Source organism: Toxorhynchites rutilus, chromosome 1 (assembly GCF_029784135.1).
Source record: "Toxorhynchites rutilus septentrionalis strain SRP chromosome 1, ASM2978413v1, whole genome shotgun sequence".
Taxonomy (NCBI): domain Eukaryota; kingdom Metazoa; phylum Arthropoda; class Insecta; order Diptera; family Culicidae; genus Toxorhynchites; species Toxorhynchites rutilus.
This window is the reverse complement of record NC_073744.1, coordinates 22,848,475-22,861,549: the sequence shown is the minus strand read 5'-3', so window position 1 is coordinate 22,861,549 and position 13,075 is coordinate 22,848,475. Positions and strand designations below refer to the sequence as shown.

Sequence of the window (13,075 nt, the reverse complement as noted above, 5' to 3'; positions counted from 1 at the left end):
TACTAGTGTCGCAGATGTCAAAATTTAGATTTTTTGAAAACCGAAAAATCATCCAAGGGGGGAGTACAAATGAAGCATAAATTTCTGCATAACTCAAGAACTAATCAAGCAAACAGAGCCAAATTTGGCATGTGGAGGTTTTAGGGGGCAATAAATGTTTATATGGTGGTTTACACTCCTCCCTCTCTCTAAAGAGGGGGGGGGGGGGACTGAAAAACTCCAGAATTTATTAAGCAAATGGAATCAAACTTGGCATATAGAGGTTTTAGGGATCGATAAACGTCTCTATGGTGGTTCGACACTCCTCCCCCTCTCTAAGGGAAGGCTACCACACAAATGAATCACAAATTTCTGCATAACTCGAAAACTAATCAATCAAATGGAGTCAAATTTGGTATGTGAAGGTTTCAGGGGGCACGAAACGTGTCTATGGTGAATTGAAATTCCTCCTTCTTTCTAGAGGGGGGCTGCCATACAAAAAGAACTAAAATTTCTGTATAACTCGAAAACTAATCAAGCAAATGGAACCAAAATTGGCATGTGGAGGTTTTAAGGTGCAATAAATGGAGAACTGCCATACAAATAAAAAAAATTCTACATAACTCATGAACTAATCGAGCAAACGAAAAAAAAATTTGCATATGGGGAATTTAGAGGGCAATAATTGTTTATATGGTGGTTTGACAATCCTTCCCCCTCTCTAAAGGCAAGAGGGCTGCCATACAAATGAAACACAAACTTCTACATAACTCGAGAACTAATCAAGCCAAATTTGGGATGTGTGGGTTTTTGGATACGAGAAATGTTTCTATGATGGTATGACACCCCTCTCTCCTTTGTAATGGAGAGGGAGTCCAGTGAAAATAATACACATATTTCAACCAAACATATTCCAACCAAATATATCGATTGAAAATTTTCGGAAAATTCTGAAGGAAAATGCGAAAATTAGGAAAATTCAAAATAAAATTCGACTTTCCCCTATTAACATAAGTTGTTTTCTTTGCGTGCAAAATAAGAAACAACTTTGTCACTGGAGCGATGAATTCGTCGGATAATTACAAATTGAGGAAGATGATTTTTCACCAAATTTTATTCAAATTTGGTTTAACAATCCTAGCGTGTGAAGTTAAAACCATTTTTCAACATTTCGTTCTCTTTTTCTCCTTCCCTCAGGAACAACGAGAAACGCAAGGAGAAGTCCCGCGATGCGGCCCGCTGCCGGCGGTCTCGCGAGACGGAGATCTTCCAGGAGCTGGCGGGTCTCCTTCCGATGCGCCAGGAGGATGTTGACCATCTGGATAAGGCGTCCGTGATGCGTCTGTCGATTGCGTATCTCAGAGTTCGCGATATGCTTGAGTTGTGTGAGTAGAGGTTTTTCTTGTTGTGTTTGTCGCGCCGGCGAGAGCTTTTTGCTTCCCACATTCACAACCAGGTGGTGCTTGTTGTACTAAACCGAAAGCTTATTTTGTGTTTTTTTATTCTCACATACAGTCCCAACATCAAGTGGCAGCAGCGGAGCTGCTGTGGCTGAGAGTGAAATCAAGGAGGACGATGCGGAGGGGGAGACCTCCAGAAACAGTGATGAATCCGATGGGTCGGTTGGTGAAAAGAAACTCAATCTTGGAGAGCTGACGCTGGAAAACGAAAAATTCTTCCTCCAAACGTTGGATGGTTTTCTGTTGGTTCTTTCGGCCGATGGCGACGTAACGTACATATCGGAGAACGTGAGCGAGTATCTAGGAATTTCACAGGTAAGCATCCCATACCGTTCTGAGCAGGATGGAAATCTTATAAACTCACAATTTTTCAGATCGATGTGATGGGCCAACCGATCTGGGAGTACAGCCACCAGTGTGATCACGAGGAACTGCGTGAGGCTTTGAACGGTCGTCACCACAGCCCCTCGGAGCTGTTGAAGGGTGTCACCAACAGTGAGTGTAAGCCGTTGGAAAATCGCGACTTTTTCCTGCGTCTCAAGTGCACCCTGACCAGCCGTGGGCGGAGTGTCAACATCAAGAGCGCTTCGTACAAAGTTATCCATGTCACGGGGCACATCGCGTGCAAGGAGAATGGCCAGCGCCAGCTGGTGGCCGTCGCCAGACCCCTTCCGCATCCTTCCAACATCGAGGTCCCGCTGGACTCGAGCACTTTTCTGAGCAAGCATTCGTTGGATATGAAGTTCAGCTATGTGGATGATAAGTATGTTCGGCGCCTCATGTTTATCTGTTGCGTGCTGTGTTAATTTAAGCTTATTTTTTGTTGTTGTAGAATGTTCACTCTTCTGGGATACAATCCGGCCGATTTGATGGGCAAACCATTTTACGAGTGTCATCATGGCATCGATTCGGAGAATCTGATGGGAACCTTCAAAAATGGTGAGTGTGAGACACATAAAATAAGTAAATGAGCATTAGATCCCACAATGTGGGGGTCTCATAATGACTAAATATTCTGGTTCGCGTGTAGGCGCTTTAGAACTCCGCCGCATAAAATGTAAAAACCTTTCGGCGGCAAAAGTTTGTCTGAGAAGGAGGCGAAGGCATCCTAATAACACGCAAAGAAGAAAAAGACAGACTTTTCCATCGCGCAGCTTTCGTCAAACACCACCCAACGTTATACAGTTTCCATCGTAAATCGGGTATAATTTGAAAATTAAATTCAGTGTATAAAGTTTTATGATGCACGCCCACGTTTCCGTCCTCATCCACCAACGGCATGTGTGAGAGCTTTTCTGATTAGCTTCCAGCAATTCCGGGATGTGGAGAAAACATCAACATCATCATCGGGAAGACATTGAGTGTGTGATGATGTATGCTCGAATGCGACAATGTGGGAACACAGTAAGGCATTCGAAGGATGTGAGTTGAGCGAATGGGAGGGGAGCATAACAAAATGCAAATAGCTAAGGATAACGACAATGAGCTCAAACACGCTCCTCGATGTGTTTTGCTGGCGGGCGATAAGCATCTTTCGAAGACTGACGTTGTTGTATGTACCCAACGATCAATTATTTGGTTTTCGGATTTAGAGATATTGCGATTTTGTTTTGGATGATCGTTATTCGGCTAAGAATAAGAAACATCGGAACTCGCTCTAAAAACCTTATATCTTTCATGAAGCGTTTGAGTGCCCAATGAGCAACAGATCTTTTTTCAGATCTCCAATTTGGGCGATTTAAATGTTATTAATTTTGATGCTTTTGAGTTATGTTCTATGAATTTCGTATCACAAAAGACGGGTGGGTAATGTCGGGGACATAACTGGAGTGACGTAGGACTATACAAAGGGGACAGCTTTTGTTAAATATATATTTTAAATATATTGTTTTATTTTCTTCTCCTACGTGAATACCTACCTATCTACCTGAAAAATGGATTAGTTTACTGTTTACTCTTTTTGAATATGTTGATGGTTCTGAAAAGAACCTTTGGTGTTGTGTTTTTGTTATCACTCTATATTCCCATCTTGTTCGGTTAAACCTTCCTGTTTAGCTATTGCGTTTGCCACTCGCCACAGCTTTCACAGTTGGAAAATTTCTTCCCATCCAGCTTGTGACATGTTGTTCAGTAAATTACATTTAATGCGACGTGCCGGAGAAACACTTTGCCACTCACTGAAACTAATTGTTGCCTTGATGAGCGCCGAACCGAAGCTGCTCTGTTCTTGATGCGGGTTTTCTGATTGTCCTGAGCAGCTTTGCAAGCCAACTCGAGCACTCCGACGGCCGAAACTCTATAATCGCTGTTAGGTATACTGGTGCTCCGGCACCAATCCGTTCGGCCTAGTTACCCTTGCGGAGCAATCAGTGAATGCGACCAACAGGGAACTGGAGACCTGCACGGTTCGAGTGAGACTTTGCCTTTCCCTTAACTTGTCCTCCTTTGTTACGTCCACGATGCCGATGCCGTACAACCACACGGGTTTACGGTTTGAAAGAAAATAAGATATTTTTTGGGGTCCGCGTGTTTTATACTCTAGCGGTACACACTCACAGGATAGAGACAAATCGGCAGACTCAGCCAAAGAGGCGAGTCCAACGAGACGAACGAATGAGCGTTAAAAGGGAGCGATGGCAAAAAAATACATTCATTATGATTTGTTCGCTCGTTGGATTCACATGCAGGCTAAAAAGGGTCCTTTTCAGGATCACAAAATTATCTTCAATCTAAAGAGTTTATTGTTTTGTTTTCACTCGATATCCCCATCTTGTTCGGCTAAACCTTCCTGTTTAGCGATTTGTTGCCACTCGCCACAGCTTTCACAGTTGGACAATTTCTTCCCATCCAGCTTTGTGACATGTTGTACAGTAAATTACATTCAATGCGACGTGCCGAAGCGCCACTCAGTGTCGCATTGGAGGCGATTTTAACCTGTAATTGAACATTTGCGATGACAGTGGTACAGTGTCGACTTTCAATGTGGGGTCATAATTTGGATCTCTATGCTTACAAAAATGTCCAACTAAATAAGTCGCATTACATGTCCGTTCAATTAGCTAAATGTCGAACTAATTGTAAATTACTGTACTTTCAATCTGGAAACAATTTAAGAATTGGTGAAAATTGAATAATCTGGAAAGTTCCCAACTATCAATAAGCTCAGAACAACTGCCAAATTCACATACTCATCAGATCCTGGCAAACAAATTATGAAAAAATCAATTTGTGTTTTATTATTATTTTGGATAATGTTTTAGAAAGCATTGAACTGTATTTCCTAAACTCTTTTTTGGAAGGTTTAATGGCCCTGACAAGGCGCTTTGTTTTAAGGAATGGTTCCAATTTAGAAAACTTTGTACTCGTGGTTTTGAAAAAAAACCTATTCGAACGCCCTCGATGCCGCCTTGTTCTGGATTTGCCACCAAAGCAGTTTGTATAAAGAACAAACTTTTGCCGTTTTGCGATTGCGTTTGCCACTCGCCACTCGCTGCAAATGCCTGTTGTCTTGATGTCCACCGAACCGAATGTGTTCTGTTCCGAATGTGGGTTTTCTTATCGTCGCGAGCAGCTTTGCCAGCTAACTCGATCACTTCGGCGGCTGAAACTATATAACGCCGGCTAGGTGGACTGGTGCACTGGTACTAACGCGCTCGGCCTAGCTACCCTTGCGGGGAACTCCAGATCAACACGGTTCGAGCGGGATTTTGCCTTTCCCTTCACTTTTCCTCCTTTACCACGTCCAGACATGGCTGCTTGGGTTGGTTTGTTGATGTGTTGTGATGCGAACCGATGTGGTGTACGGTTTGGATGAGAATGATCCTTACGGCAGCGGAGCGGGGATTTTTAAGCTGACTGGCTGGCTCGAGAATTACGCATGTGTGAGACTGCGACCAATGTTTCGTTCATTTTTTTTCTTTTTCCTTTCCAATCGTGCTTCATTCTATTTCGCTGCTGCTCTGGTTGCCCGTTTTGGTCGGTACGATTTGAGGAGCACAAAATGGACCAATCAAAAATGGGCACATAGTGCATTTGGACAATGCTTGATATTTCACAATTATTCTATTATTTATCTCAAGAAAAATGAAATGCTATTTGTTATGATAGATGCGTAGATATATTTCCTATCAATTGATGCAAAAACTTTTGCGATCTATTGAGAAATGCTCGAGTTATAAGCGTTCCAAATCTTGCATTTATTCCTACTTGTTCAGTGCCTAGATTTCCATTTCACCCCCTATATCTTCCGGTTAGACGTAGTCCTACGTCAAAAAAAATCTTGTTATATTATTTTACCAGTGGGATGACGTTAACGAACGGAAAGTAAAGAATAAATAACAAATAATGAACAATAAATGATAATTAATGAACAATAAATGATAAATAATGAATAATAAATGATAAATAATGAATAAAAAATGATAAAAAATGAATAAAAAATGATAAATAATGAATAATAAATGATAAATAATAAATAATAAGAAATAAATAATTATTCATATGAGAAAATCAGGTGAGCACACAAGAAAAAAAGGAAGAGAATTGTACGGGTGGAAGAGATGAGAACAAGACAAGTTTAAGAAGAGAGCAAGAAGACGACAGCAGGAGAAAAAGAATAGAACATTATTGGGACAGAGTAGAAGAAGAGTGAAGAATTTGTGACAGATCAAAAGATGGAAGCAAAATTAACAATAAGTTTTATTGTTTATTCAGAATATTTGTTTTATTATACTTTTGCAGCCCTTCCATGCCAAATCGATATACTGGTTCTTAGAATTTTGTGAAAAGTGGTAACTTTGTTCTTTACCGCAGAACATTAGACCCTTTACATATTTTTACAAGAGGCTGACCATTTCCAGTTTACGGTGATCCGAAAAATCAACTTTTTCCCCTTTTTCCCAAAATCATAACTTGTGAACTACTGAACCGATTTAGATGGTCGATATATCAAATTAAAGCTAATTAGCTTAAATTTACTTGAAAAAATGTTACACTTGCAACAATGTTAGGTTTTGATTTTGTCATTATTGATTGTATTTGTTTTTCATAGTTTTAATGGTATCGGGACCAAGGGCGCTATATTTTTTATATTATTTCTAGAAAGCTGAGGATTTTTTACAAAACATATGCTAAAATCAGAGATGTGTTCTTTTTTGTTCTTTAGTAATTATTTTTCATAGTTAACCGATGGCCTAAAAAATCAATTTTTCCAATTTTTTCAAAAAATGACGTTCAAAAATTCATAACTTTTGAGTCAACGAACCGATTCATATTATCGATATAATCAATTGAAGTCAATAAGCTAGTCTTATTTGAAGAAATATCAAACAAACTTGCGAAAAAAAAATGGAATTATATTCGCATAATTCTCGTCTAGTCGGAATATCGAACGAAAAATAAAAACATGTTAACTTTGAAAATATAACTCAAAAACGAAATAGAACACATCTCTGATTTTTGGATTTTTGGATGTGATGTAAAAAATCATCAGCTTTCAAGAAAAAATATAAAAAATATAGCGCCCTTGGTCCCGAAACCATGAAAACTATAACAAAATGATACAAATAATAATCACTTTGAGAATAGGAAAAAAGGAGAAATAAATGATATTCCGAAATATCGGTTAACTTTGAAAAATCATAACTTAAAAAGAAAAGGGACACATTTCTGATTTTGAGATATTTTATGTAAAAAATCTTCAGCTTTCTAGAGGAAATATAAAAAATATATAGCGTCTTTGGTCCCGAAATTATGTAAACTATAAGAAATAGATACAATCAATAATTACGAAAACAAAATCCAAAATTTTTGCAAGTGACATTTTTTTTAAAAAAGCTAAATTGACTAAATTGAATTGAAACTAATTGACTTTAATTTGACATGTCGATCACTTAGGTCGGCATAGCGTATCAAAAGTTATGAAATTTAGAAAAAAAAGTAATTTTTGGAAAAAATGGGAAAAATTTTTTCGGACCACTCTAAAATCGAAACGGTCACCCTAACGAAAAAATAAAAAAAATACCGGTCTCATATTTTGCGATAAGGAATGAAACTACTATTTTGATGGAAATCTGAGAACCACTATATCGGATTGGCATGGAATGGCTGTATAAGAAGAAAAAGGAAAAAGAAGAAAAAACATCTTATTTTTTTATTCGAAACATGGAAAATAAAAACAAGAAAAATTAAGAATAATGACAAAACTGGTGAAAATTAAGAAAGAATATGAATGCACAAATATTAGATTAAATACGGTATTGAATACATGTATGAAATATAACATGGAAGAAGCAGAAAAAATAGAAGAAAATCAGAGATGTTTATCAGAGATTAAAAAAATATCAGAGATTGTAAAATATTCCTAAAAGGGAAAAATCTGGAGAACAATGCAGATAGAAGATGGAGGCTGAAGGCTGAAAGCTTTGATTTTTTTTTGTAAAACTGAACAAAAGAGTAGTAATTGGATGACAGGTATTAAATAAATGTACACTAAAACCTGTTTTTGTGCGGTTTTTTTTGTGCGAAATTTTTTTTGTGTAATTTTTTTTGTGCGGTTTTCTGTTCTTGTGCGTTTTTTTTGTGCGTACATGAAAAGAAGCATATTTGACGAAGTTATCGTCCATTAATTTTTTTTCGATGGTTTATATGCATTTCAGTGCGAAAAGAGTATATTTGCGTCTCAATTATCCACTTCTGAAATCATTCCACTCCTCCCATCAAATGCTCTAAGTTTTATCATTAACAGCATCACGTTTCGGCATGCAACTAAAAGCACAGAACAGCCACTCGCAACCGATGAGGCAAACTGTCCTATCGCAAAGCAGGGGAACAAAAGGAAATTGAACAGTGGACGGCGTGGATTTGAGTTATTTTCTTAGAGGAAACTTTTTTTATGCAGTCCCTATCTACCGCACAAAAAAAAGTTTTTTTGCAAAATGTGTACCGAACACGATTTTTTAATGCTACTGGTGAAGTTTTGCACGATTTTTTTATGCGATTTTTTTTATGCGGTCCCTATCCCCCGCACAAAAAAAGGTTTGCCTGTATAAGGTATAACATGGTGAATAGGAAGAAGAAAAAGAGATTTTTTTTGCGAAAAATGAAGAACAAAATTTTGAAAAACTGAAGGGAATACAAAAAAAAGTGAAGAAAGTGAAGATAAAAAATAATGGTTGAAAGGTTTGATTTTTTTTGCGAAATTGATAGTAATTATAGATGATAGTAATAGGACGACGTGTATCAAATACAGGTATAAAATATAACATGGTGAAAAGGAGAAACAAGAAACAAAGTAAATATTGGAGATTTTTTCGGAAAAAGTAAAAATGGAAAATCTAAAATTGAAAAATGTGATAAAAATCATAAAAAGCAATACGATAGAACAAAAAACACCTGATAAGAAAAAATAGGGAGGAGAGAGGAATAAACAACTAGAAAAAAGGTGACGTGAAAGGGAGAAAGCTAGAAAAAGATTAGGAATACAAGACGGAAATGAGAGACATGAAGGCTAAAATGTTTTTTTTTTTGCAGAAACGGGAAAAAGAGTAATATGGTGAATAGGAAGAAGAAGAAGAAATAAAGACAAGTTTAAAAATAGAAAAAAAAATGAAACAGCAAATAAAAACAACAGCTTTTTCTAGAGAAATCAAATATTAAAAAAGGGAACAAGGGAAAAATGTTACGGATGAGACAGAAAGCGAAACCAAAAATAGAAATGGAGTAAAAGATGTTTTTTTTGTGAAAGTGGGCAAGAGAGTAGTAATTGGTGGATGCATGGAAGAAGGAAAAATAGAAAAAAAACTTTTTTTAGAAGAAAAATTAAAAATAGAACATTGTTAAACTAGTGAAGTAAAACTAGGATAGAGTGAAAAACTAGGAAAAATATTACATGACGAATTTCATGCCAACTAGTCTTAGGAGTTGGCAGCACCATCTATGATAGTAGTAGAACGTTGTAGGTGTAATGACATGTGTCAATTAAGTAACTTTACGTACTTGAAATATTCGAAAAAGAATTAGACCACTTTTTGGAAAAAGCCAATTTTTTTTTTATTTTTTACAAAAATTTATAACATAAAAACTATGATACCTACAAAATTCTTTTAAAAGTATGAAATGTAGGAAATTGTTTAAATTTTTGCAAAAATGTACCAAACATTTTTGAGAAAAAAAATTCGCTGACAAAAATGTTATTTAAAAAATTAAAATTCATTTTTCTCAAAAACGTTTTTTTTTAAATTCCCAAAAATATATATATGAATAGCCCTTAAAATATCCAACAAGTCGTCCATATATCGGAAGATGGGCACTTTTACGGGGAAAAAGTTTTTCGAACAACAACTTTTTCATATTTTTTGTGAAAAAAATACAACCTATCCTAATTTTGTTTAAAGTCAATATAACGATATAATGTGTTCGACAAAGTTTTAGATCTTGTTAAAATATAAACTTTTGTCGAAGACATCAACTTTCTATCTTCTATAGTTTTTGGAATATAAGTCATTTTTGTATGAAGACTCCTGAAAAAAATAATGTTTTGATCGTAACATTTTTTTGTGTAAATTCTCCCGTTTGACATGTTATATGTTTCTAAATAGAGAAAAGTTAGCAGAGCATTTAAAATGCGATAATTTATACATCAAAATGTAGCATGTATTGAACATTAATAGCATTTTTTCAAAGAAAAACATGAAAAAAGTTGTTGTTCGAAAAACTTTTTCCATGTTAATGTGCCCATCCTCCGATGTATGGAAAGCTTGTTGGAAATTTTAAGGGCTATTTATGTCTATTTTTTCAGAATTTTCAAAAATTATGTTTTCGAGAAAAACGAATATTAGTTTTCAAAATATTTTTTTTGCAATGACATTTTCTTCCAAAAAATTCTTTGGTAATTTTTAATGAAAACCAAAATAATTTCCTACATTCCATTCTTTGACTAAAATGTTGTAGGTCTGATAGATTTTTTTCAACATTTTAGTTTTTCAACATTTTTTCGAAAAATCTTAATTTAAAAACTATGAGATCTACCTACTTTTTGGTCAGAGAATGAAATGTAGAAAATTACTTAGGTTTTCATTAAAAATTATCAAAGAATTTTTTGGAAAATATTTTCATTGAAAAAAAAATATTTTGAAAATGAAAATTCATTTTTCTCGAAAACATGCTTTTAAAATTCTGAAAAAATGGATATAAATATCCCTTAAAATTTCCAACAAGCTTTCCATACATCAGACGATGGGCACATTTACATCGAAAAAGGTTTTCAAACAACAACTTTTTCATGTTTTTCTTAGAAAAAATGCTATTAATGTTCTATTCGTTACATTTTGATGTACAAATTTGTCGCAATTTGCATGATCTACTAACTTTTCTCTATTTAGAAACATTTGAAGAACATGAACAAGGAGTCTTCATACAAAAATGACTCATATTTCGAAAAACTATAACAGACAGAATGTTGACGTCTTCGACAAAAGTTAATATTTTTATGAGATCTAAAACTTTGTTTAATACACTATATCGCTATCTTGACTTTAGACAAAATTAGGATTGGTTGTATTTTTTTTAAAAGAAAACATGAAAAAGTCTTTGTTCGAAAAACTTTTTCCCTGAAAAAGTGCCCATCTTCCGACTTGTTGGAAATTTTAAGGGCTATTCATATATATATATTTTTAGGAATTTGAAAAAATACGTTTTTGAGAAAAATGAATTTAAATTTTTAAAATAGCTTTTTTGTCACCGAAATTTTTTTTGTATTTTTTTGTGAAAATTTAAACAATTTCCTACATTTCATTCTTTGACATGACTTTTGTAGTTTTTATGTTATAATTTTTTGTAAATAATTAGAAAAAAATGGCTTTTCCCAAAATTAGTCTAATTATTTTTCGAATATTTCAAGTATGCCATCTTGCTTAAATGACCCATGTCTTTACACCCACAACGTTTCACTGCTATCTAAAATGGTGCTGCCAACGGCCTGTCGAGTTGGCATGAAATTCGTCACATGCAAGGTTAAAAAAAATAGGAAAATAGAAATCAAAAGTCGAAAAATTAACGAAAAACAAAAAAAATAAATTGAAAAAGGTAATTTGTAAGAAAACTGGTTGAAAACTACGGACGGAAAATGAAAAACCGAAGGCTGAAAGATCTGAATTTTTCTGCAAAAGTGAGCAAAAGAGTAGTAATGTGTAATGAAGAGTAGTAATGTAGTAATGTGTTTACGTATGTAAATAGGAATAATGAAAAATAGGAACAAATCTGCAGATTTATTTACGAAACATGGAAAATAAAAAGCCTAAGTATGAGTAAACAGTGCAGTGTCTCGCATTTGAGACATGTTTCAATGAGCCCCATGTGTTACAATTCGTCCTGACTGCTTCATTTCCTATTAATAATGTTCGACCCCGCCGCTAGCTGCCCCATAACCCGTCATTCGCTAGAGTGCAATCGCAATCGCAATCGCTAACGGGCAGGGGTGAACAGCATCGTAAACTTCGGGACCACTGAAAATCTGCCATCGGTGGTGGAACGAAATAAAATGTGCATTATTTGCAGTGTGTATTGAGCGAGTGGCAGAAATGTAACATGCAAACACTTTCCGACTTCAACTGCTTTACGTGCACCACTTTCACACGAATGAGAACTTTCAGCTGTGTGGCCGTAAATTGTGGTTAAAGTACAGAGAAAAAGAAGGAGAGGAAGCGGAATGCTATCGTTGAACTTTGCCGGAGTTTGACAAGGTTGTAACGTAGGTTCTGACCGGGATATGGACAGTACCAACGGCTCGTTGAGAGCCATAAATGTCCGATACTTTATCGATTGTTCCGTTGGGTATGGACAGCCAGAGGAATGCCCCGAAAGTACACAATACTTTGGGCAATAAATTTGTGCCAAATTGGATCGTAAAGCATCCATCGGCAGCTGGGGTGTAGGGTATATCGTAATTATTTATAATGATTCTCGACATCCACCTACACGTGCATTGCTGCTCGCCGGGTGACACTGAATTGGTTTTCCACTAGCCAATTTAATTATTCAAATCTGTGAACGGCGGCGGTGGCGGTTGCCCTTTCGCAATTTATGGCCATGTTGGCCCGGATTGGTTTGATTTGAATTTTATCTACTAATCGAATCTACAATTTTTAGCCGTAAGCACCCCACTTCCTTCGTTACGCGCGAGATTGACTCGTAACATACGCACTCTCCTCGGGGGAAACCAGAAAAAAGGACCCACGTGACCACAGCCGCGGACCGGGCGCGCGCTTGCAGCCTGGTAATGAGCAACCATTTTCGTCCGGTCCGGTCGTCCTCGAAATTTTGCTGTTTTATTTATTGATTGTGCAACGATTTATCATTATGCGACCGCAGGCCCGAATTTGCAAACAATGGTGCCCGTAAATGGAGGGCAACGATTTCACGTGTTTCGTGAAACGCGTTGAATTCGCAAGTTGTGAGGGTGGGGGGCGTTACTGGGGTTGAATTCGGGAGTTGCGGTGGTTACGCGGAACTGAAGGCGAAAACGGTGCGTGAGGGGAAAATCAATTGATTCTGTTTTGTTGCCATAATTTGGCTCTTGTACTGAAACCTGTGAACTTCTGTCACCTTCTAAATCGACACTCGATTTGAGAAAATTAAGC

General features: G+C 36.4%; 1 protein-coding gene across 2 annotated transcripts in view; it reads left to right on the top strand.

The window, feature by feature from the left end:
- Nucleotides 1-13,075, top strand: part of LOC129779369 (protein similar) — a 355,482-nt gene that overhangs the window by 55,214 nt on the left and 287,193 nt on the right. For both annotated transcript variants that reach the window (XM_055786797.1, XM_055786807.1), the window contains exons 2-5: nucleotides 1,177-1,364; nucleotides 1,495-1,754; nucleotides 1,814-2,202; nucleotides 2,272-2,378. In XM_055786797.1, the coding sequence (XP_055642772.1) occupies nucleotides 1,177-1,364; nucleotides 1,495-1,754; nucleotides 1,814-2,202; nucleotides 2,272-2,378 (944 nt within the window). The remainder of the gene's footprint in view (nucleotides 1-1,176; nucleotides 1,365-1,494; nucleotides 1,755-1,813; nucleotides 2,203-2,271; nucleotides 2,379-13,075) is intronic.